General features: G+C 39.0%; 2 protein-coding genes across 2 annotated transcripts in view; both read right to left on the bottom strand.

The window, feature by feature from the left end:
- The window catches only part of ITGA1 (integrin subunit alpha 1), a 76,224-nt gene extending 67,447 nt beyond the window's left edge, over positions 1-8,777 (bottom strand). The window contains exon 1 of the mRNA XM_059833304.1: positions 8,709-8,777. Within this exon, the coding sequence (XP_059689287.1) occupies positions 8,709-8,736 (28 nt within the window). The 5' untranslated portion in view covers positions 8,737-8,777. The remainder of the gene's footprint in view (positions 1-8,708) is intronic.
- Positions 130-2,843, bottom strand: PELO (pelota mRNA surveillance and ribosome rescue factor). The gene is made up of 2 exons (XM_009815301.2): positions 2,118-2,843; positions 130-923 (listed from the first exon to the last, which is right to left on the bottom strand). The coding sequence occupies exons 1-2, from the start codon at positions 2,841-2,843 to the stop codon at positions 492-494; spliced, it is 1,158 nt and encodes a 385-aa protein (XP_009813603.2). The 3' UTR covers positions 130-491.
- Positions 8,778-26,841: the final 18,064 nt, after the last annotated feature.

Genomic DNA, 26,841 nt, shown 5'->3' with positions numbered 1-26,841 from the left:
TTGCCCCATCTTAGGAAGAATGGTGAGTTCCTAAGATCAAGCACAGTTTTGATAGGTCTTGCATGAAGAAGTTTACATTTGTTTTGCAATATTCTTTTCAAGCATTTGCACAGAAATAGACAATCTGACATAATTTTCTCCCTTTTAGTTTATTATCTTTTCATACACATTCCAAAACACTGAGCTGCCAGTCTGCCTTGACATGCAGAATGAGCAGCTTTGGGGAGGCAAATAATTAGCTTCTTATACTGCTGAAGGTCCAGGGTGTAACTTGCAAAAACAGTCAGCTCCAATGCACAGTATACCAACAATCATTACCATAGAACAGATATCCATTAGTGTGCTGAGCAGAGCTATATACTGTACGAAATACTATCAAAAACTTAAATTACGTGTCATGGCACATCTGCACACAGTATTTAGGAAGGGAGGGCCTTTAATGTCATTTCAACATGACTTGGAAAAGAAACTGTGGAATGAAGTCACTGTTATCAATCCTCTTCAGAGCTAGATTCATCTTCCTGGTCAGAGAGCTCAGCAACAGGAAAGCGCAGGATGGCTGCCACCCCTGTCAGCTGGCCAAGCTGCTCTCCAGACACATGAAGACTGGAGAAAATGCGTACTGTGCCCATGTTCTCCCGCACGCTATCTACCAATTTAACATATCGGGCACGTGTAGCCACATCCTGGTGCCGGAAAAGCTCATCACTGATCAGCAAGGTATCAATGGCCATGGCTTCATTGGCCTTCTCCACATGTTTTAGACCATAAAAGGCCCGGTCAGGCTCATGCTGCAGCATTTTATAGAAGTCATCTAAGGCTTTGACCTCACCAGCTGCCTTAGTGTCAGAGAGACGGCTAGTTACAGCTGGGTCACACAGGGCTTCCTTCAATGCATATTTATGTCCCGAGGAAGAGTGGACCTAGAGTAAAGAAAGTCAAAGGTTTAGTTTTTTTAAATGAAAAGGAGCATTTTCTTGATTAGCCAATCACAAACAGCTTCCACTATGAATAATTATCAAGATAAGTATTATGTAAGGAAGTTATCTCTTTCTTGAAACCAACATGATTCTGTTCTTAAAGGATCTCTCCTGCAACCCAAAGGCTACACCAAATCCCTTAAACTATGTTTTAAGAAGTGCAGGAAAGCTGTTTCTCTTACTCAAAGACTGGGTTAAATATGCAAGCTGTTGCAGAGTCTCCAAGATAGTGCCACTTGAACTAAGAAACTAAGACTTAAGCCTCTCCCTTTTAAAATATTCAAGAAGAGAAAGACCTTTTAACACTGCAGACATATAGTGCAAAAGCATTAAGTCTTGCACAACTGCGTAGCTACTATGCTTGCAAAGCTGTAAAGTACATTACATCTTTTCACAGGTACTATTACCACTTTGCTACAAATGCAGGAGGAGGCTTCTTGGTACAATGTGTCTCCTAAACGTTGCGACCATCAAGTACTGGGACAGCTTCACACACACACCACACCCCTGCCCCCCAGCCTTTTGCAAGCATAGATTACAGGCCTACTCCAATTAAAAAATTATACAAGTATCCGTATGAAAAGGAAAACTTATTTTAGCCTTTGAGTTTGTCTGTTTCAGTGAAAGGCAAAAAACCCCACCCACTCAATGAATGAGATGACTAACGAATAGGAAAAAATGCTATGGTCTGCATAACCTTTAACTATGTAGTACAAAACTAATAGCAAAATTAACTAACCTATACCACATCCAAGTACTTTTTTTAAAGAAAATTTATACAGTTGTTATTAAACATGCATGCTATATAGCATGACAGATTAACATTACAGTTAAACTATTTTCCAACTTGTACTTCACTCTTAATTGAAGATTAAATATGCCTTTATAGGGATTTTGAAATATTTAATACTCTCTCTATTCCACATTAAGGTATCTTAGGAAGGAACCATCCCTGTATCTTGCATAACTACCTTATTGTTTAGGAGGCATAAGAATCATTTCCTTATAACGCTCAGACAAAAATTTATTTTCTCTAATAAGTGAAATATTTCCCATGACCCTTGTAATTATCTTGTATTATCCCAGACAGCTCTTAAGCCTCTTTTTACCCACTCTGGACGCTGTTTAGCTCCTTACCTGTAGGAACTTGGACCTGTTCTCCAGCAGAAGCTTATTGTCAGTCTTGACCGCCTGCTGGAACATGTAGTCACAAAACTGCTCCCGTACGAAGCCCGGGCTAGCCACCAGTACACACTTCACCACCTCAAAGTTGATATGCCGCTGGATGGCTTGCACCACCTGCTCGTAAAACCTCTCCAGGGCCCGGTCGTGCTGACTGCAGTTCCCTTTCCGCTTGCGGGGAATGTTCACCTCCACCTTGGCACGGGTAAGCGTCATGCTTGGAGTGACCAGGCAGACGTGAGCCAACCCTTCCTGCATGACCACGGCTGCCACATCGGCGCTCCAGGCTGGGTCGCAGGCCTGCTCGATGCGCTCCAGCACCACACTGTCCCACTGCTTCTTTGCCAGCGTGAACTGCCGGTTGGGCTCCAGCTCGATGGTGTGGTAGGCCCCCATCTTGACGTACTCATTCTCTTGGATGTTAGTGCCCTTAACCCGCAGCTGACAGGCCTGTGAGTCAAAGTCGATCGCCTCCACGCAGAGGGTAAGGGTGGTGCGGATGCGGTTGCTGCCCACGCTGCCCGTGGCCGACTCGGTCTGCACCTTCCGGATGGTGGAGGCCCGCAGGCTGTCACCCACCTGCAGCAGGTTGTAGGTGTGCCACATGTCCTCGGGCTCCTCGGGGATCAGCGTCACCTGCCCCGCATTATCCTTCTCCAGGTCCTTCCTCACGAGCTTCATGCTGGCGGTTCCTTGTGTCGCCGCGCCGCCCCGGCTTCCCCTCAGCCGCGGCAGCCGCGGCCAGCAGGCCTGCCCCGGGAAGCCTGGAGGCGGGAGCCGGCGGACGAACGGCCTACGCCGCGATGAACGGCCTACGCCGCGATGAACGGCCTTCCCCGAACACCAGCCTGCCCCAGGCCCGCGGCGACGCCCGGCCTGAACCTCAGGCGCAGCGAGACAACTCCTCCGAGCACCCCCAGCCAGCGCCTCTCCCCCCGCGTCGCGCGTGCGTAGCGCCCACTGCCCCAAGGCGCATGCGCATAGTCCGTTCTAAGAGGCGCTGGCTGGACGTGCACTTCCCCCTGCCTTTTCACCTCTGCGCCCGACACGCATGCGCACGGTCGCTTCCTCCCCGCCGCCTCTGCGCCAAGATCCAGCGCATGCGCGGAGGTGCTACGGGAAGAAGGGGCGTATAGGGTGGGCGGTTGTGTCTGGCGGTATCCTGCCGCCTCCGCGAGCCAAGAGCACGGAGGGTCGGAGATTTGCGGAGGGAAACCGGGGGGGGGGGGGGAAGTCGGAGGCAGCCGCGCTGCTCCTGCGGGCTGTGAGGCAGGAGAGAACTGTAAATTGGTGTGTCCCCCCCACTACAGCCTCTCCGAGAGTGAGGCGGGAGGGGGTCGGGGCCCCCGCTGGTCCTTCCCCTCTAGCTCTTTACAGCGGCGGTTCAAACTTCCAAAGGCTTCTGACACGGTCCCTCACGTTTGTGGAGAGAGGGGAAAAAAAAAAACCCCAAAACTAAGTACTTGCGGAAGGTTATAGTTAGAGATGAAGAAAGAGATGAGAAAGGTACGACTAAGCAGCCAGTTGTCTGGGTGTGGCAAGCGAGTGCCGAGGTACCTGAGGGCCGAGGGGGACAGGCGGTGCTACCTAATGGCTGCTGGGGCGTGAAGGGGGCGGCCAGTCAGACGACCGCCACCGAGTGAAATGAAAACCAGACCCAGGCAACATTAGAACCTGAACTGTTACTTGGACATTGCTCTTAAGCTGAACTTCAGCTTAAAAGTTTTTGGTCGAACCTGCAAGTTATGCTTCATCCTATACTGAAACTTGACCTGCTTCCTGAATCTACTAGTTACCAGAATGAGACAGTTCTGAGAAGCCTCAGAGGCAGATAAGCACATTTCGAATGAAGTTTGATGTTGACAAATGTAAGTCATATGCCTTGCAAAACCACACAGATTAGTTCAACAATATTTGGACAGAAAAGGGACCCAAACAGCAACTACACAGCTCAATTTACAGCCTAGACAAATTTAACAAGCCAGAAATAATATATAAAAAAGATGTCATTATGCAAGTACTGCAGCTTATTTTGAAATGGTGTATGACACTGAAAACCATTTTAGAATGAATGTTGCAAATTTAGACAGAATGAGGAAAAGAGTATAAAAGAATGGAGAACAGAAAAAAATGCTTGTATGAAGAATGATTCAAAAAGACCAAAAAAATATTTGAGAAAGTAGACAAACTAATACGCCATGGTAAGTGTATCAGGGCAATTGGGACAAATGCAGTAAGTTTGGAATGGCTACACACTCAGCCTCATAACCAAACAGCAAAAGGACATCCTCTTCAAGATGAGAAAGTCGCATATCTAGAATTGTTAAAAGGAAGTTTCTGGTTTCTTTTAGTTATTAAAAAAAATACTGCGGATTATGGAATTTGCTGACTTGGAAAGGCTTTGGAGTCAAGGATTTAATGAGAGACAAGGCTACTGTGAGCAAAAATCATCCCGTATCTCCCATTACGGTGTACATATAAACTTCTCTCAAGTATCTAGTGCTAGTCAGTTGTGACAGGACACTGAACTCAGATCTGGCCCAGTAATGTGTGTTCCTTGTTTCTAAGCTTGATACTGATGTAAAAACAACTTTATCAGACATTACAAAACAGGATTTATTTATGAGACCTCAGACTCTCTTCTGTGAGTACACATGCTTAACTCTGTTAAGATGAATAGTTTCACAGAAGGAAGCTGGACCACCCAAGGGAATATAACATAACCACATATATAAATAACTGTTTAATTTGGGCTTGTACGTACTCATAATTTTGTATTAATGTTTTGTGGCTTAGGCAGAGAGTGTGCATTCAGCTTTCTTTAGGCTTTCCTTTCACTTATCTATGTAAAATGCTGCATGGTGAATTTATGGTGAATTTTCTTCTTTACGTTCTTTGTGGTGATAAAATTATAAGGGTTGACCTCATGCTATTCTTTCAAGAAAAATTAGCTGTAGAGCATATTTACCTTCCACATTAATACTTCTTTTATTCTTTTGCTGCTGTGTATTTGCAAACTTTTCTCTGCTTGTTGGTTCCAGCCTAATTTTTTACAAGCAGCCTCACATCCCTGGAGATGTGATGTATTTTAGATAAAGGTTGCAAGTTGGCATCCAGTACCTTCAAGTAGAAAATAAGCATCCAGTTCAAACAAGCAGGTGACTTGCTGCATTAAACCCAAACACAAACAAAAAACCACCAACCTAAATCAAAGAACAACAACCTTGAAACAAAGTTGCCACTCAGCATATTAAATTGACTGTTGTTGTAGAAAGAGATATTTTGGGATGCACTGAAGTTCTTTCTCAAACAAAAATAATAAGATATTATACAGTTATGAACAGTGATCCACAAGTATTTAGAGGCAACTGTAAACTTCACAGTTAGCAAGACATGGTCAACTTACAAAGAAAGACATTTACTGGTGATGATGCTTTCCCTACTCTGGTAAAAAGTAAGTACTAGGTATTGTTATTTGTTTAAATATGTCAAAGAATGAGCAGTAGAAGAAAAACGACATTTCAAAAAATTTAAGAACCATATAACTAAGTTTGCAAGTTCATACTAATTTTGCTAATGTCAGGGAGAGAGATGAATTTGACCCCAGTAGAGTCAAAACAAGTGGATACCTTTAACTCTACATACAGTTTTAACATAAAAGTTCAAAAATACATGGTCTGTTCCAGTCTTGGTAAAAGATTAAGACTAAGTGTAGAACCTGTTCTTGCCATTTAGCACTTTTAAAAAACAATTTTATAGATACTAATAATTGCAGCAATTTGGCATCCATTTTCAGACCTTCTTAAGCACAGTACAAGACAAAAATGGTGAGAGCATGTATTCATAAGGATTGTGGAGCCATGCTCCTTCTGTAAGATTATTTTGAAAACATTTGAGACACACTGCCCTACATCTTCAAGTTTTGATCTGCTGCTTTATAAAGATGCGTTGTGTACAGATTTTAGACAAGGAGAGGTCATGTTCATAGGAAACCCCCTCTCCCCCATATTAAAGCCATTGTAAAAATGGCTTAAAGCCATGTTAAAGTCCTGGATAAGAAAAACTGGTGGGAAAGAATCTCAAGTATAGGGGAAAATCTGCTGAGAAATGTTGGACGTTATTGTTGCAAGAACAAAGTAAGATAAAAGATAAACATGGAGAGGGAAACGGGAAAATGCGTTTTTTCATGCTTCCCTTTACCCTGTGTCTGTCCTGCCTTTGCAGGCTCTGGACAGAGACCACTTCATTTTCTGCATACAGTTCTGTCTTTATGATTACTCGTCTTTTTTGTTATAAAGATGAATACTCTTAATCAGCACCAACAACATGATCACCACCAATGAGGAGAGAATTCCAGGAGCAGGCTATGTGTAAAACTGTAACTGAAGAAGCATTGAAAAGTAATGGAATCCTTTGGATTGATTTCTTCCTTCCTCTTCTGTTGAAATGTAGGGCTGGAGAAAACTTCAGCAGATCCCTATTCAAACCACTAACATTGAGCCCAGGTGAAGTAAACCTTAACCATCGCTCGCAGGTGTTTATCCAAAGTCATCAAAACTTTCAGTGAAGGAGATGATGCAGGGCTGGGTTTTTTTGGTAGCCTGTTCTAGCAATTCATTACCTGAAGAGTAAGAAAGTTCTGAATATTCCCTAAATTTTTTGCACAGCGAGTTACATTGAATGTCTCTTGTCCTTTGCTGGACATGGAGAACCAACTATTCATCAATTTCTTCATAAACCAATATATAAGACATAGATGGACATGCTTGAGTGCTCTCGCAAAACAGAGAAAACATTGACGTTCGGAAGAACATTCTCACTAATAATACTGTGGTAAAAGTATGTATTTGAAATGCTCAACACTTTGCCCTTAGCTTTCTCTCTTCCAGATAAACAAGCCTAACTCATTCAGTCTTTCTTCACAGATCATTCTCCTCAGCTCTTACCAGGCTTGTCACTTCTCTGTACACTTCTGCCTGTTTGTCTGCATCTGTCAGACTTCCTGTACTCAAGATTCTCAGAGGCCTCACCAATACCAAGTTGAATTAAAAAAAAAATAAATCTGTGTAAATACACAAACATACACCTCTGTGCACCTCCTTTATTCTAGATTGTTTTTGCCTGCTAGTGCATGGCAGATAATTTGCCTTTTTTTCTTTTTAAGAAAGAGGAGCACATAATTAATTTGCATTTATTTTTTATTCCAATGTAATTCTAAAACTCCTTGTCCTTATTTTTGTAACATTTTGGCTTGTTTATGTAGGACTAGTTCTCTTATTTATCTGAGACAATTTGAATCCCATTGCTGGTATCTGTCATGCCTCCTTTTATTTCTAAGTGTATTCTATTTCACACCAACTTTTTAAAAAAGAAAGAAAAAACCCAACAAAAACTAGTAAGCCCCTGACAGATCTGGATGGGACCCACCCTTGAGATGTCTTCCTATCTGACAGTAAAGCATTTTGCCATTACTGGTGAATTATCTGTCAGCAGCACCAGTGGCAACTTTGCAACTCTGAAGGGAAGTTGTGCCACACTAAATTGTTGCCACTTTACAAAGCCTCGTTCTGTGAAGGAACACAAACAAAAGCATATTTTGGAGAATATCAACATGTATTAAAAGTAATAAAGACATCTATGAACACGGGCTAAACATAGCACACCAAAGTACTACATGCAGATTTTCACGTTTTCCTGTATCTGTTTTTTCTTGCACAATAAGCACAGAGTAAAGAGGGAAAAACCCTAGTCTTGCCTTTTCCCCACTAGCTGCCGCCTGCATTCTGATGATTCTTATGAAATTGATTTCTTCCTCTGTACTGCCTCAGGTTCCCTGTGTGCTAGCTGCCAGCACAAGAGCTGCTCAGGAGCTCCGTGTCAAAGTTTGCAAGCACATGAATCCCAGCATTGCCTTAGCCTCTTTCCCACTTCTTGGATTCCCCTGTTTTCAGATCCAAAGTGTTACTACAGATTGACTAGCTAGGAGGATTGTTACTTGCTGTATTTGTTTTACGAAAAAAGCAAGTAAGCCCCTAACAATAAATGAAACCCTAAAACGAAATATTACATATTCCACCTCCGGATGAACTCATCTTTCTGAAGTGAGTTGGCTGCAGTTAACTGCTTCCTCACTTCCCCTTTTACCACTCAGAACATCCGAAAGCCAAACGGAGGAAAACAGAAAAGCTACCCTAACTTAAAAAAAAGTTGCCAGGTGCACGTCTTTTCCCAAGCCAGATGCAATTACAGTATTTCTTCTCACCCGTTCATCCTCATCTAGCAGCCTCCCCCCGCCCCGGGTTCTAAGACTGGTGCAGGGATTAAAGTTCCCAGAGCGAAGCAAACCGAAGTCCCTCACGGGCTGCAGCTGGAGGGCAGCTCCGGGCAGGGCATTCCCGGGGCAGGGGCAGGCGGGGGGGATCGGCGTGGGGGGACGCGGTCCCTCGGTGCCAGCCCCCAACAGCTTCACCCCCCCCTCCCGCCGGGAGCAGAATTGCTTTCGGAACCTGGGTCTTCAAAGCGAGAGAGAAAGGGTGCTTTCCTCACCTGTCAGCATCCAGCAGGAGGCAGCCATGCTTGGGCTCTTGCGAGCCCGGGGCCGGGAGCCCGGGCCGCGGGCAGGGGTGGCGGGAGCGGTCCTGCCGCCGGCGCGCCCGGCGGTCCTGGGCTGCGAGTGAGTTCAGCGCTCTGCACCGCCCGTCCGCCTTGCAGCCCAGTTAGGCATTTCCTGTTTGTTATTCAGTCTTTACGTTGTTTCTTCGCATCAAGAAGAATTTAGCTTCCTCCCCCCGCACACAACTTTTCTCCCACCCACCCCCCGAAGACCTCTGAGCTTTGGAAACCTTCTCGTAAAGCTAGCCTAGCGCTAAGATGTACAAATAAAGCCAAATCTCCCCCACAGCAGACCTTAAAGGGACATCTACCCTCTCATAATTAATTAATAAGTGTCTCCCGCCGGCCAGCCCCCCTCCCAGTAGGGCAGGAGAGAGCTGGGCGTGCTCCACGGCCACCTCTCTCGCCCTTCTCAGCAGGAGAAACACATCGTTGAGGTAGGGGGTGTGTTTGGCTGGTCAAGTTTAATTTCTCTTACATCACCCTTTAAAAACGCGCTCTACGGCCGGTCATTTGCCTGCAGGAGGAAGCCAGCTACCCCCTCCCGATTCTCAGCGGCTCTGGGGATGCAGTAACTCTTCAGAGAGTGGACGATTTTCTCGAGTCTTTGCATCTCCCTGTGCTTTGCTGCCTAGAGGAAGTACCGGACAACTGCCTTTGCCCTCGCGAACTTTTGCATGGCGCCCCTTACCCCCCTTTCCCTGCCCGCTGAATGACTTCACTAATAAATAACTGAATAAATCGCAAAGGTAATAATCAGCCAGATTCCGGCCTGTGAGTCGGGATTTTCAGGGTTCGTTAAACACTCAGTAAAAGAGCATCTTGCAGGGCTTTTTCTTTTTGTCTTTACCCAAGTGATGCTCAGGTGGAGTGACATCCCTTCAGCAGTGTATAAGTTTTTGCACTGGGTCTGGTGAAAAAACATTTTGTTGTTCGTAAAACAAGAGAACCCATGGTCCCTCAAGCAAGAAAAAGAGAAATTAAAATACTCTACAAGGGTTTGGAGATCTTGGTGCTACCAGGAAAATCCCCTATTTTTTCTTTGAATTGGAGCAAAGGATTTGGTAAGTGGAAGTTAGTGGAATTTTTGTAAGTTCCTCTGAGGCTAATAAACTACAGCTGTTAATCATCACTATCATAGCTAAATACATCTTCCAACTTCTGTCTTAATTTTATGAGAAGTCTTTGGGTGCACCTTCGCTTGTAGATCTGTGGAAATTTTAGAGAATATTGCACAATTTCAAAGCTGGCTTTAAGAACAAAGGTCCTAATGCAGTAATAATTTATACATATGCTTGCCTTTACACATTATAAAATATATTTAATTACCACAGAGGGACTACTCAAAAGTTGATGAAATTAAGTACATGTGTAACTTTTGCTGAATGAGGGTCTGAGCTCTGTTGGTACTGGTTTAAAAGACTAGACGCATTTTTTCAGCTAAAAGTTTTATGCATAAAATTAAAGGAAACCAAAATGGCATTAAAACTAAAAGAAGACTGAGATTTTGGAAGAAGCTGTAATTTCATTTTTTGCAAGTGAGTTGTATTACTACTGCTGGTTTTACCCCAGTTTCAAAGGCAGCAATAACTTCCTGTGCTTTTTTTTTTTTTTTAAACCAAATCTTTGTATTCCCTTCTGTCACTATAGTTCAACTAAATGCACATGGAGGAGTTGAGCTTGCTTTCAAATCATAGGGAAGGATCTCTTTCTGTGCTGCAATTAACTACGTCAGAGGAAGAAAGAGGGAACCTAAGGACCTTCACATGGATTAAAATAATCAGTTCAGCCCTGCTTGAAGTATATGTGATATTTGGTACATATGTGGGGAATGTACATCGTGTTCGAGAATAAGACTTATTGAGAATAAAAAGAAACATTCCTGATATAGGGTTATTCCTAATTTCTTCCAAATTATTCTTGGTATTATTATTTATTAATTTATTTTTGTGGTCGTGTCCTATGCATCTTGCATCACGCAATGTCAAAAGGAAAACTTTAGAAAAGATGAACTGTTGGACTGAGCTAGCATTTCTTATTAATTTGCACATATTCAAAAAAGTAAAATATGTTACAGACTTAGAGACCATTATTTATTTTGGAGTGCCAAACTACTTCAGAGAAAAGTGAACTCCCATTGCTTGTAGAATAGCTGCTGCATCTTTTCACTTGTTGCTTTGGGTGCATTAATTCAGGCAACTGTTCATAACATATCGCTAAATGCTCTTCTTGGAGTTTAAAGTTTTATACATTAGTAGTAAGGAACACATGTATGTTAAGCAGGAATCCCTAGACAGGGTGTGTTCAGGCCCAGAAGTAGTTAAGATATTAAGTAATTTCAATATCTGCATAACAAATATTATTAGTTTCAGTGGGTCATAATAGTATAGAAAATCATTACAAATAATGATGGATAAAACAAAAAGGTCAAATTAGTTTAAAGAATATAATTGTTTTGCATATTCTTTTATGCCTTTCTAAAGTGTCACAGAATGCTGAGGAAGGATTTTTTTTTCTAGTGCTATTCATTAAACATGATTTGTCATTTTGAACTCTGCCTCCCAATTCAGTTTCAGCAAAGAATTTTAGAATATGCATTACTCTAAAGTACACTAGTAGTTCCGTGGAATCTGATAGAAGTATTTGTGATTAAAGATTAATTTAAAGACTTTGAAGGATCAGACTTTGAAAAGATAAAAAAAATTAAAAATATCAGGACGACCCAATTCTTCTCCCTTCCAGTTGGTGTTATTCCTGCAAAAAACAGTGGAAATGCATTCTGTCCCAAAGGTGAGGGGTGAAGGAACAGGAACCAAAGCTTTTCAAATCGTTTCAAAGGCAGTCAGTCTTCTATATAATGTGACTATAATGTACATAGAACTCATTTTCCATGGTAATTGTTCTTCCATTCTTATAGAGGACATATGCAATTTTAATTTATTTTGATTGTTAGGTAAAAAGGATCTCTAACCTGTAGGCCAAGAGAGCAATGACTAATGCAGGACTTTAACTTCAAATAGCCAGAAGCATGCTTAACTTACTTCCATTAAAGGAATACTGTGACAACATCAATAATTGTAAAAGAGATGTAACATGTTTCTGCAGTGTTCACTGTTGTTATTACACTGTGTTATGCGCTGCTTGGAAAACACTACAGAGCTTGTTCATATAGCTTCTAAGTGAAGATTTATTATTGAAAGCTCTTATTATCATCTTTGATGGTTTACATTGTGCTGTAGATTAGTGATTATTTACATTTACTTTTTTTTTTCTTACACTTGCTTATTCACAGTCTCCAAGTTGTCTTTCACCTTGATTACTCTGTTGTTCATTTTCATAGTCTCCATTTTTTCCTATATGATTCTAGGACCATGCTAGAATTCACTTGGCAGAACTTGTGGGGCTATAGTCTTATTTTTATTATGTCTGAGATACTCAAGTGCTCCTTCTTCAGGCTCCAGAACTAAAACCTTGCAGGATTTGATATGGTTCCAGCAATAGTCTGTGCATAAATCTTTCCATGTTTTACAGCTCAGCTTTTAGTGGATACTTGATATTCTTGGAGAATGCCCACATTTCTACTCCATCTGTATTAACCAGTGGTACAAATGTGCCAAAAATCCTTTTTACTATACAAAGGGATCTTCATAAAAAACTTTGTTTTGCAGTCTGTGTTAGTATAATTAATGTTGGTAGGAAATGTTACGGAAAATGCCCTTTGTGTTCTGTGTTAAATTTGTTGTCTACAATATCTTTTACGTCTTCTTCATTGGTCTTTTTTGGATTATATACCAAGTATCATAGAGTATTTGTGAACCAAATTAATACAGAGTCTCTATTCTTGACAAAATAGTCTGATTTTCCTCCTTAACAGATTTAAAGTGTTTCACATCTTCAGTCATGCTGCTTTTCTTTCTGCATTTTCTCCCGATGCATTTTTTTCAATATTCATCCCAAATTTGTAGAGATCAAAACTAGCTGTATCACAAAAATACAGGAAGACCAGGAAGAGAAGAGTTTATATGGCATCATTTACTGTTATAAGTCTTCCACCAATCTCTTTATTTTATGATTGTCACTTTAAACTCATGTAGAAGGATTTTTAGAATAGAATTTAAGATTCTTATAGATCATACCGCTACTCTTTTAATAATTTTTTTGTGCTATTTCTATTTCCTTTGAGTCAGCTTCTTACTATTAAAATCCTGCTTCAGTTTTCTCCTGCAACATGGTTTTAATTTTCTGCTTGCTTTTTTACTTATCTATTTATCTAGTTATTATGTCAACAGTGTATCTTTCAGCTCTGTAGTATATTACCAGACTTTAACATTAATATGTGTTTCTTCAAAGTATATACTACACATAAGGCTAGAAAAACACAAACTGGTTTATCTATTCAACTTGAATGAGGTACTGATCTCTCTGGCCTGAGTATTTCAGCCTTTTTTGTGCTGAAGCACTTTTCTGCAGCACTGAAGTCATTGGAGCTATGGCATTGAGTCTGAGGGGAATGGAATTGGTAAATTCAAGTGGGGGGAGACAAAATAAATAAATTCATATTTTATTGTACAAAGTCAAGGAGCTGAACTAGAAATTGCAATATGTTTATAAGGTTTTTGACTAAAGGTACACTAAAGGTACATATAACATCCCAACTAATGTAGGTCCATCAGTGCATTAGCTTCACTGCATTACACAAATTAAATTTTTTGAAATGAGGCCAGAATTTAGGGGCAGAGGATTAATTGATGCTTATTATCTTGGGCTTTCTGCACTCCACGCACACTTTTTATTACAGCTTCTTAAGAATTAAGTGTCTTTTTTTTAATGTGCTGCTCATAGTATGTTGCATAACCAATATTATTTATTGTTTTGATAGATTTCAATTACAAAACTGTATAAAACAATAACTTACTGAGAGTGTGCTGTGAAGGGAGACTAATAGATGACAATAATTTTTCAAAATAATTACATAGTCTGCAGAGCTTTACTCTCTATTGCATTTCACTGCATCCATTGTCTTCACAGCTGGTCTGCATAGTATAATTACTCATTACTGTTTGGTTACAGAAAAAAGGTAGCTGTGACTGCAGTAACCATGTTGAAAACTCTCAGTTTATTCTGTTTTTTTCTTCTTATTCTACAAAGATAAAAACGTTAACTTCCCCCTTTTCCTTCATGCATGCACACATTCCTCTTCCATTTCTATTGTTTTGCTCAGTTAGTGAAAAAGCAGCATTCAAATATAGATCACTGCCCAGGCTTTCCGTTAATCTTCATGATCAGAAGAAAAATCTTGCTTTTTACAGGAACATGAGCCTGGTCATGATGCCAGTGTGTGTTTTATGGCATACATAAAAAAACCCAAAAAACCCAGCATACACACAAGAAAAATATCCCTGTAGTGCAAAAAAAGCTTTTGCAATGATTACCTTTTTATTTTTTAACTATCTGATTTTAAGACAAATTACGAGTTTGCAGCAGTCCTCCAATAATGAGCAACACATTGCTACTTTTTTAGTGGATGTTGCAAACCAGACTCCTGCTGGGATTCCAGCTTCTGTAGATTGCTATAGCTCTTTGTTTCAGGGGTGCTGCAGTAATTTTTACCTACTGAGACCTGTAATCTAAATCCCACTGCTTCACCTTCCTTTCCATGTGTATAATTTGTTTTTGTGGTCTGAAACCCTTTGATGGTTTTATCTTAGTGGTTAGGTCACTCTGGTAAGAAGACAGTCCTGAACTTCGTATAGAAGCCCATATTGGGTTTTATTATCCTGTATTGGGTTTGCCAGAAGTAAGATGATTATCAAACACATGGGTAAGTCTGAAATCCAACCTCTTTTTCAAGCTTAGGTATTTTAGTGCAAGACACAGATGGATAGGCATCTCCAGCCACCTCCAGGCTGGAGTCTGGAACCTACTGAATGTGAAGTTGTATAGAAACTGTGGACTGATGACAGAGAAGGTAATATACATCAATTTGTTAGCAGGCTAATAAAGCACTCCACTTCAAACTCAAGAGTTATAAGTTGGTGTTCTTTTTCACATTGAAAGACTTTTAAAAAAGCATCTCAGGCTTTCGCCTAACTGGCTGTAGCATTCTGTTGAAACTAATACTGTGTGCTGGAGAACTAAGGTTTCTTCAGGCCAGAAACAGGTAGCAGAACAGAAACTCTGGAAGCTACCGCAATAAGCCTTTTTTTACCCACGCAGGCTGAGTTTCATAGCTCTTTATGTCATGAGATGTGCTCTGCTCAAGTAACCAATATGTTAATATGCCTGTCACATGAATGAATACACACGTATATGCCCTGTCAGATGAGTACAATGCAGATATTCCATGACATTGTGCTTTTGCATGTCATGCCTTTTGGATATGATTGATAGACATGTGTGTGATCATGTGATGAAAGAGGTGCTGCCTAGGCCCTCATGAAAGAGGGTGACAAAAGACAAGGCTACCGGGACAATCCATTTAGTATACTGCCTACTCCATCACCATATCCAAACAGCTTTCAGGTAGCCAGGAGGAGGGCCTTAAATGTGACGGAGTTGTTCTGGTGGTCTGGATCCACTCAGTCATTTTAGGTTAGTACACTTACACAGGAGTGTCCATATAGAATAAATATGGTCCTAGGAGAAGGAACCAGCGATCAGGACTCTCTCATCACCACAATGACAACTTAGCCATCTTGTCAAAGGATTCAAAAGTTGGAACGTTTTCCTTGGGGTGTAAGACATTGTGAATCTATCCAGACTGGGAAGGGAAGTGAATCCAATGAATGCTGTAAACATTAAGCTGTTACAGAAAAGGCAGACACAGTCTCTTTTTCCACCCATGCCTTAGAATCATAGAATAATTTAGGTTGGAAAAGACCTTTAAGATCATCAAATCCCACCATAAACCTAACACTGCCAAGTCCACCCCTAAGCCATGTCCCTAAACACCTCATCCACATGTCTTTTAAAAACCTCCAGGTATGGTGACTCAACCACCTCCCTGGGCAGCCTGTTCCAATGTCTGACAACCCTTTCAGTGAAGATGTTTTTCCTAATATCCAATCTAAACCTCCCCTGGTGTAACTTGAGGCCATTTCCTCTTGTCTTCCTTGAAAGAAGTGGTGGCAACTGCATTTTGTGAGGAGACCAATCCTCTCCATTTGTGCTAAGCATGCTCTGAGAGTGTCTAGAGGATCTGGCTCTTCAGGAAAATTGAGGGGAAGAATGTTTGGTCTGGAGGTCTGATCCAGACACCAAACTCTTTTGGAAGCACAGTTCTAGCCATGCAAAACCAAAATGCTAAATGTCTGGAGAACCTTATGGACTCAAACAGGTTAGCACCCAAATAGAGTAATTATCTCCAAGTTCAGAGAAAAGCTGAAAGAATTTTTAGATCACAATTTTGGATTTAAGTACCCAGTTTAATTTAGGAATTGCTTTACTAGTATCAGTGGATATAGATCATGGAGCAAGCATAGGTTTGGGCTTAATTTAAAAAGAAAGAGATTTCTTACAGTATTTTAATCAAATGGTGGCAATATTTGCTGATATGAAAATTAAGAAACTGTTTTCCATTTCTGTAAAATGATCCTTGGGTGTAACAAATATAACTTTAGCACTTCCTAGAAATTGTTTATAGTCATAATGAAAGAGGAAGTTCTTCTCTGACAATAGGAGTTTGCGATCAGTAGCTTTTTCTTAGTCTGAAAACCCATCTTCTGTGAAACACAGCAAAGTTGCTCATGCTGTATTATTCTCCTTTCCAGCTTATCAGCAGCAGAGCTAGAAATTAATAGAAGTTATACTATACATGGGTCATTGTTATGCCACTTGTGTGATGTCTAATATTTTCTGTTTGTTGTAAAAGTGTAATCTGAAAAAAAGAAAGATGCAGGTATTTCCTTCAGCTCAGAGAAAATTGTAACAGGTTTTAGAGACCAGAACTAACTCAAAACTCAAGGGGCAAGGAGAAAGTTATCTCTTAGGTGGATGTTTTCAGAACTGATTGTTATCACTGTCATAAACCAGGAATCCCATGGACAGCTGTGCACTGTCTACTGTGGGGTAGTGTTGACTCATGATACAGCATTAATAGAAGCAGCTTCAGAGTGACCTGGATTTTGTACACAGGTGGAAGTAAAAAAAATCTTATTTCATACACATTTGTAAGGTCTAAGGAAACAATTTTTCTTCATCCTCAAGATACTCTCCAGTGTAAAATCAACCTGTTTCTCCAGAGTATGTAATATGCTTTCTCTTTAAAGAAATTGTGTCACCTTCATCGACGATGGTTTATTAGAGTATAGCAGAGTCCAAGCATTGAGTGACCACAATGGGGTTGTTAAAATAACCAACATATCTGCCAGAGGCAGAGTTAATTTTATTAATAACAGTGTGCTTATTGGTGAGTCAGTGGATATGAGTGTTATGGCTGGATTAATTTGTGTTTACTGTCTATGGAAATCTTGTTTCTCCAATAGGGCTGGGCTCAGAGCCAAGACCTTGGTTCAGGTCAGCACCCTTTGCAGAGGCTTTAAAGCTAGCTCAGTGATCCAAATAACTCCCTGTGGAGCAATTCAGGAGAACATTCCCCCCAACCTCTGCAGCCAAACTAGCCTTTTTGACCTTGTCCAGAACTCATAGATTGCAGCTTCTTGATTAACTCAGTCTGGCACCATTATCAAATACCTGTGCACCTAACATGCATTTATCTGCCTGGGATCTTCAACTCTTTTAGAAGCCTTCCAGGCTCGAACATAAGGTCTTGTGTCACCAGGACATAGTTTAGTTTTGACTGCTAGAAGGACAGCATTTGTTTGCTTTCATGAGTGCTCTTTGAGTGCTCTTATTGAAATAATAAGAATGGTTATATCCTTGACCATGTTTGTTCTCATTCCCATTTCCTCTCCTGTTTAGAGTCTCATGGCCTTTTCTGAAAGTGTTTTACTCAGCCAGGGCAGAATACGTATCTCACAGATGTCAAAACTTTATTTCTTCTAGGAATCTATTGCCTCACTTCTCAGCTAAGACATTATGGCTGTTGTAAAGCTGATTGAAAAAGCTAGAAGAAAAACATTTTTGGTAGGTCTTTGCAGAGATTTTGAAGTATTCTACAGATGAAGTATTTTTTCCAGGAATGGTTCAAAGCTGGTATTTCACCAACTTATCCATCTGACATTTGCAGCCCACTTTGTAAGCTGATTTGTGGCCAGCCATCACAAAGATCCAGGAGCTGTATTTTGTAGATTCACAGCACTTATCAGATGTGGTTCCTAGGCTTCTGGATTATTGGTCTGACAAGAAGCTAAAAACATTAATCTCAGCTTCCAGGTTTATAATTTCTTGAATGACATGGATACTGGTGTATATAGATCCAAGCAGGCTGCTAGATGGACTGTACTAATTAGGAAAATGAGGCCTGTGGTGATATGGAGATACGGGCTGGTCCACCTGAAGTATTTCACTTGCTTCGTGGAGCAGGGTAAGGACTGGTTGGTGAATTTCAACAAAAACAAATTATACGGGATAAAAATCACCTTTTCACATACAGTTGAGTAGATTACACTGTCTATACTGTATCTCATTCCTATAACTCATGTAGACACACTTGGAATTATTTTATAGCTAGTTTTCTAGTTACATTTAAACTAGCTATATTGGTGTGTTTGAGTCGTGTAGCCAGCTAGTACTTAGAGCAGCATGGAGACCCTCCTAAGTAGCAAGAAAAAGAAAGGGGTGCAGAAAGACGGGAATTTAGGTCACAGTGATCACCACACTTCTCTGCCTTGTAGTCACAATACCTACTTTAGGACAAGACAGCCATTTAACTGCAGCTATGGCAAGAAGATTCATAGTAGTGATTACGATGCTGAATCACCATTCTCCGTTTCACATGGGAAATAGCAAAGCTGTGAAGAGGGTCTTGAAAATCACAGGGTTTCTAGTTGTCAAAACAAAGTCATTCAAACGAAAAGAAAAAGAAATTTTGAGACCCAATTTTTTTACTGTTATTTGCCATATGTACAACATCAAATGAATTTATGCAGCTAGGTACATGGTAGCAGTATAGGTACATAGTAAGATTTTCTAAAAAGACTGAGCTTTCCAGTTAATGAAACCCAGTCTGCTATTTGAAATTTTGCACATGGTATTGCTATGTGTTTTTTGTGAACCAATAAAGCTATGAATTAAGGTCAAGAATATTCTGAACTTGGTGATTTTTTTTTAGTTACTGACTTCCCCAAAATTTGTCTGCATACAGAGCTTGATTGGCAAATTGGCAAGGGATTGTTTTGAGAATCAGATTGATAGTAAATTAATGCATTTAGTAGAATTAAAATTAGAGTAAGTAGTATAATGATTTAAGATATGTAATGACACAAGCACTCTAATGATAAAATTCTATAATAAAACTGGTTCTTATAATTTGATTTAACCCTTCTTTATACATTATATTAGATTCATTGTTTACAATTTGTTAGTACTCTTTGGACTTCAGAGACTTTTTCTTGGGGGAAAAAAAGCTTTTAGATTCAGATAAATGCTGAGTTTTGTACTTTCTTTAAGCATTCAGATTCCAGCATATAATATAATTTTAAAATAATACAAACTGTTCAATCACTTTGATTTGATATTTTGCATAGCATGTTGTCTGCAGTCCTGAGATGCTGTTATTTTATGTTACGAAAGTAATGTAATGCATGTATTTCAAGACATATTTTACTGACTTTCTCCAAATCTCTAGGACTGCAAAATACGTAAGAAAACCTGCCACAGTGGAGGAATTGTATTTCCAGTGGGATGGCCAAAAATTTATTTCAGAGTGAACAGATTTTAAGGCCAAAGGAATTATTATGGTTGTTTGGTCTGACCTGCTGTAGAGCACAGAGTTCTGGTTTAATATTCTCTTTAGGTCAGACAAAAGTATGAAATACATTTGTATAATATTAGACAGAATACAATTCCACCAGTCTAATGGACAAATTTTAATCATTTTATCTTAGATCTATCCAACCCAGGATAGACCTAAGATCTTGCCTTTTCCAGCAGAGCTGAGAATTTTCAGATGGGGCTTCAACTCAAGCTAGTAAGGTTGAAGGAGAAGTTAGAGAACCACAAGAGGAACAGAATTAGAACGGATATCCATTTATATCCATTTGTTAAAATCCTTGCTCTGAACACTGCCAATAATTTTTGTCTAAGCAGGCAGTCAGTAAGCTTGACTTAGGTCTATTTTTCAACTTTTTCATGAACTTCAGAAGGCAAGCATCAGCCAGTTTATGGGAGCAAATATGTGCTTAAAAGTATAACAAGGCATGGTATGTTCTTGTTGAAATGCAGCTTTTTCCATGAAAATATTACAACCAGTCCATAAGCTAGCTCAACATGTTTCATGCTATTAACAACTGAGTTCAGCTGTGACTGTATTTTGACTGGTTTTAGGAGGTATGATGCAAAATCAGAATTTACAGAAATAATGAATAGACACTATATTTTGGACTAGAATTGTAAGTTGATTGAATTGGAGTAGCTCTTGGGCATTTCAAGAGGGAAAGTGAGACAGGCTTAAAGGATAAGTTTTGGAATATCTTCAAAATATAAGCAATATTGTGAAGAAAAGGACAAAGCTTACATAGCAGGAGGTTAACAGTTAAACTACAATTAATAACATCATTAGTCCTGTGTTTGTTATGAACTCTACCTAGTTTCCTGTTAACAAACTGTTTTCTGTCCACTCCCCAGTATAAAAAAAAAAACAATGCCACAACTGTAAACATTAACTTAACCTCCATTAATGCTTATCAGAGTTCCACATGTAAAAGAACCCTATTAAAGCAGCTGAGGAAATACATTAGCAGACATGCATGTAACAGGCAGTGAATAATTCTAACATTTTCTCCTGTCATGGCCTCAAAAAATGAGTTCCCAAAAATGGAGTTTGAACATTTACATAGTCATAGCATCCAACAGAAAGGATCCTTCTTAGTCCCTGTGAACTAGAACTCTGTTTATTTATTTTTTTTTTAATTGGTTTGTTTGAATGATAAAGTTTACTTAGGAATGACAGTTAAAATGAAATTGCAAGAGGAAAACTGTGACCATTTTGCCTGAAGAAGGGAAATACAGCTACAAAGAATTATACAGTTTACATTTTTAGATGCCACTTGTAGTTCACAAAGACCTTAATAGTACTGGCTGTCTTTACCTGCAGCTGAACTAAGTCCTGTGAGTAAAATTAACCTGAGTAAATGGAGATATCTTTACCTGAACTAGTCATTTTAGGCTTTTCTTACAATCAGTGAAGAGAAACAGGCTTTCCCAGTGTGTGAAAGATGTCATATTGTAAGAGGTCTGAAAAAGATAACTCATGACCTGAAACACCCTTTTTCGCTTTATTGTCTGTAAGGCACTCTGGTGGATAGCTGAGATGTAGAAGTCTACACTGTAGACATATAAACTAGAGAATTGAATCAATCCTGGGACTGAAGTCCTTAATTTAGAAAAATCTATGACAAATCCTCTGATAGCTTCATTAGGGACAGAATGTCAACATGTGTTCTGAAAGGGATGTACACACTATATGGAAGGTAGCTGGGATTACAAAGACTGGTTTTCTACTTCTAATTTTCCACGTACACAATTGACATAACTGCCAAATGTTCATTATGTATTCATCAGTAGGGAGAAAATCTTTCTATTGCATTGTGGACTACATAATAAATACATGGAGATTTCTTTGTTCAAATAATTGTGAAAAGAGAGAAACCACTTCTGACATGATTTATTCAAAGAATGCCAGTGGATGTTTTCAGGGAGATAAGTCAGAGTTAAAATGTGCTCGATGTGTATCTACTACAGTAGTTACCAATCTTTTCTGCATGTGTTGATGACAAAGGAAGATTTGTCACCATAATTAGGAAGGGAGAAAAAAATCCACTTGCTTTAAGATAGACCACAAAAATACTGTTTTCACATCTCTTTGCTATGGCTGATAGTATCAGTGTTCATTGTTTGGAATACATGGGTATTGGTCAAATATTGTTTTGCAGTGAGCAATCCTGTCACAGAAAAAGAAAAAAAAAAAATGAACAATGAAGAGGAATAAAGTGTGTCATGATATGGAAAAGGCATTGGAAATTCACTAGACAGATGTTCCTTTCAAATTCTCTTACATGTTTATTTGGTCTATGTTGCTAGACTGGAATACATGGCATACACAGAATTTACAGCCATAGTGCCTAATCTTTTGTTGTATTCCTTACAGGAGACTTTTTTCTGTTTTCATTTCTTTGTCCTTACAAGGGCCCTGCTAAAATGCAGGAGAATAATTCTGAGTAACTGTGGTGACCCCATTTGGTCAAGAAAATGGTGTTTTCAAATGATGACAAACATATTCCTTTTTAAGGTTTTAATTTTCTGATTTTATTCACCCTTCTAGAGTTGAAGATCGTGCAATTATGCTGTCAGTTTATCAGTTCAATTGCACATGTGCCATTTTCCCAAGTAATCTTTCAACCTAGCAGTCAGTTTCAGCTGATTCCATTTGAGGGAGAAGCAGAGGACTGAGTATGGTCTCACAAGTCTGGGGAAGTATGGGCATTAGTCAAATGAGTAGGGGTAAATTAGAGCCTAATCTTTTCCACCAGTTCCCCCGTCGGATGATGTTAGAGCCTCCATCAAGCAGTATATATTATACCAGGTAGCTAATTGTCATGCTTAAAAGTTCAGTGTCACAACACCACTGTTGTCGCATGTGTGGGGAGAGGCGTTTGATAGGAGATATGGGTGAAGGGAAGGAAGGAGAAGTTGAGATCATCACAATAGATGAAGAGATTTACAAGGCAAACTCACAGAAAAATAGTCATTTTTCATTAGTGTTGTTATTCATAGAAGATTTTTTTTTTTAGATTATAAATAATTCACCTCATTTGTATTTAAAAAAATAATTCAATAAACGTTTTTGGTCTTGTCAACTTTCAGTTAGATATTGGAAGTGAAAGAATTTTGTTCCTGTTATAAGAAACCCAATTAAAAAACTTAAACTTCTGGTCAATTTGCTGGAATTCTGTGGCAACATCTGGGAACCTACTGGGCACAGCTATCTGTTCAATGTTACCGAAGAGTTTGGTAGACTAATGAAAAAAAGGTGTTGCGGCTTTCCAGCCACTGTTGTGGAAAACAAGAATATATTGTAAAATTTTGAAGAGATATTGACACCCTGTTCTTTATACATACAATATTGACGAAAAATTAGATACTTTGAACGCTCAGTTCTATCTAATAGGCTTTTAAAGATGCTATTTTGAAATAACAGTCATTAATTAATATATGAGACATGATTTTTTTCTGGTTTTGTCTCTGTTGTTTTTTTTTTTCACCATGTAATAGGGAGCAAAACAATATAAAATAAAAAAATGCAAGAGAGAATCTAGAATTAAAAGAATAGGATAACTTAAATGGCATGATTATACTATGATTTTTTTTTTAATGGTTACACAATTTGAAGTACTTTTGCTATTGAAGTACAACATCTGTAATCAGAGGTATAACTGTAATAGGTATTTTTTTTGAGTCAAATACATAGTTATATAGTGTGAAGAGTTTTATCATATTTCTAAACAATATTTGTGTACTATTTGCTTATCAAAATAAGCTAATGAAGTAGTTTTGTAAAGTTAATTTTCAGGTCCAGCTTAACAGCTTCTTTCTCCAGCAACTTGCACATAAACAAACACACAGATTTCCTCCAGTGTCTTTCTGCACTGGGACTGTGCGAGTTATACCGTGACTTAGACCATCCAGAACTGCAGAAAAGCCAAAACAATAGCAAGAAAGCAAGATGTTATTTATATTTTTTATCACCAGCTTTTTAGGGTCACCTGTGCTCTATTTCCTGTTACAGAGGTCAGTATAAAAGCAGATGCTATAATAATTAATAGATGATATTTTCCCACCTATGAAAGGCAATGCAAATTTTTATACCGGCTTAAGTTCTATCTAGAACAGAAATACTTGAGGGAAACCCGTATACTATATTTTACCATAGGAAGCAAAAACATTGGGAGAAGTATATTCTCAAAAGAACAGTGTTCAATAAGAAGTGGAATGGATTTAAAAGCTTTATAACAAAGCAAATTCCTTGTAAACATAGCTTTCAGGAAATTTCTTATGCAAGCTATCCACGCCTTTTCCTGACAATGCATTGTATGATATCTGTGAAACCACAGTTCTTTATCCCAGGTCTAATACTTACAAGGATTTTAGTTGTCTTAGACAAATGGAGGGTCAAGGTTTAGTCTTTTTTGTTTAAATAAAAATCACTGAGGAGTTTTACATGAAGGATAGGTGGGTTTAAAAGAATGTGTAGAGGTCAGTACAGCAAGTACCTTGAAGTTTGTTGGAATTTGTTTTCTCAAACAGACCACTGTATTTGCATTGTATTTGCATCTCATGCTTCTCATGTACTGGATAGTTCAAGCTTTTCATACTGCTTGGAATATAAAAACTGGTTTCCTGAATTAAGTTTTTGCAATATCTCCCGTAAGAGAGAAAATCAGTTTAATGACATTTCCTTGGCTTTGTTTTTACTGAGTAAGATAATACTTTTTATCTTATTTCCCCAAAATGACAGCTTAGCTTTTAAAAGTCTTCATTCTATTGAACATTTAAGTAATTCTTTACCTCTTAAGAATAAATTATCTCTAAAATGGGCACTATTTATGTTATAAAGTCTCATCTAGGTTAATTTTTATCTGTCATGATAAAATTATTTGATAAACCCCAGAATTCTCATATGCAACCAAGTGAAATAAAAATGTGATCCTTTGAAGGCTGGAAAAAATCTGAAAGCCAGACACAAACAAATTATATTCAGCCTTGGATGAAATCTAGTGCCAATACAGTGCATATCAGATACAGGGGTTTTGATCTTCATTTCTGTTACATTGCTAAACAGTCCTGATCCTGAAATTCAGTATTGGGGAGGATTCCTTAGTAAGTCACGCCACTGCATTTTGTGGTGAGATACATCTTCTGCATTTAAAATGTGTCTGTCTAATCAAACACATTTGTCAAGGCTCGCTTTACAGTCAATGAAATTTACTCCCCTAGCCATATCTAGTCTACTTTTCTCAGATCAGCTACAGTAGCCCTCCTGTACCTTCTTTTCTCCATCAACTCTAGAGGGAGCCTACCTGCCATCTTAGGCTAAGAGTATAACATTTAAATAGTTAAAGATAGGGGAAGTGAAGTCTTCATTTTGTTAACTTTCTATGTCTATATATAATACAGAAGTATTACCGTTGCTATTATTAGGAAGATATATCCATTAGTATCAGCTAGATCATGATTTGATAGGTATGGGTATTTTTGTTTATTGCTTGTTTCCTCCTCTTCTAGTTCTCTAGCTTTGGAGTACTTTTTTTTTTTCGCTCTTAAAGTCCTTTTTTCAGTATCAAAATTTTTTTAAAGTTTTCTTGGAAATTGTTCATAAGTTTGGGTGTGTTTCTTTTTGTTCAAGTTAATTAAATTGGAAGTGAAAGTAGCTAAACAATGCATGACCTTGAATAGAATAACATGATTTTAACACAATGTGAGTGAACCTCCTATCCAAAGTAAACAATGTGGCAAGTTCTTGAAATTATACAACACATGCTGTTAACCATTAAAAAAGCACTATGTGAATAACTCCATATTTGAGCATTCATGATAAAAAAGTTTCACACCTTTTCCCAGGTGCTTCAACATTCAGGGATGCAAAAATACATTTCATTGCTTGTCTTCCAGGAGAGCTGCAGTGGTCTATAAAATAAAAATAGAGCTCTTTTTTTACCGTCAGGTTTATAGCCAGGAAAATAGACTGAAGATAAGACAAAGTAAAAAGTGTATCTGCTGAAGTTTTGCCTGCAGCTATAAGGTAGTCCATGGGTGGTTAGAAGATGGATTGCCCTAGCATGATGTACTGTAGGAGAGCTTGAGAGGTTTTCAAGCAGCTAAGCAGGAGATCTGAACTGGAATTAAAGGAATTTCATCATTTAACATCATGAATTTACAATATTGTCTTCTCTGTTTCAGTTCTTGGACAGATCTGAGAAGATTTTTCTGACACTGATATGGTAAAATACTACATTCCTTAATCCTCAGGTTTGTTCAGCCTCAAACTGACTCAAGGACTGTACGTATATTTTGCTAAAAATGGGATTGATTGTATCTAATTTTTTACATATGTTGATGTGCTGAAAGCTAGTTTTCTAGGCTTCCTCTATAGTTAAAGAAGAGGGAGTCTTTCTCCAGAAACTGATTCTTCCCATCTTAAAATAAGTGTTATGAGAACCTATGCTCTGGAGAAGCTCTCTCTCAGAAGTCTATGCAGAAGGAGCCTAAATAGTGAATTGGACTAGCCATCTAATGTATAGATGGTTACACTCAGTAAGATTAGTTACACCCTATTGTAACTTGACAGCATGAATCTTCTCCTTGCCTTCAGGAAGCAAGTCTGTTTCACATGTAAATATTGTCCCCAGACTAACCCAGTCCCTGAGAGGGGTTCTACTCAGAAGTAAAGGAATCTTATTGGAGACAGCTGTGTCCTTTGTCTTCCTTGAAAACTGCCGACAGCTCTGCTACAATATTATTTTTAGATTGGTAAAACCTTTCTTGCTCTTTCTGTGAATAGTTCCATGAAGAACTATATACTAGGAAACTCCTATTTTGAGTGTTCATGGTGTGTTCATCATGTGTTCAATGATGTGTTTATCACATCACTCTCTGACTGGACTACAGGAATTCATGGCCAACCTATGTATCATTACAGTCTCTGACAGATCTTCAGAAATCAGTGTGTGTATTCAGGAAAAAAAACACATTTCAGAGATGACATACCTGTCTGTGAGGGTTCTGACCCAACAGAGCAGAAAACTATTGTCCCTGAACACCAGTTTCAGAGAAAACTCTATCTCCATCTTGGAATGAGTAGGGATTCAGAACTGGCATCATAGACAATATTTCTTTCTGGAAACAGTGATTTGCTTCTACTCTGGCAACCAAGTGTGGGCTGTGCCCCATG

The sequence above is a fragment of the Gavia stellata genome, chromosome Z (assembly GCF_030936135.1).
Source record: "Gavia stellata isolate bGavSte3 chromosome Z, bGavSte3.hap2, whole genome shotgun sequence".
Lineage (NCBI taxonomy): Eukaryota > Metazoa > Chordata > Aves > Gaviiformes > Gaviidae > Gavia > Gavia stellata.
The sequence above is the reverse complement of the archived record's forward strand: the minus strand, read 5'-3'. Positions and strand labels throughout refer to the sequence as shown.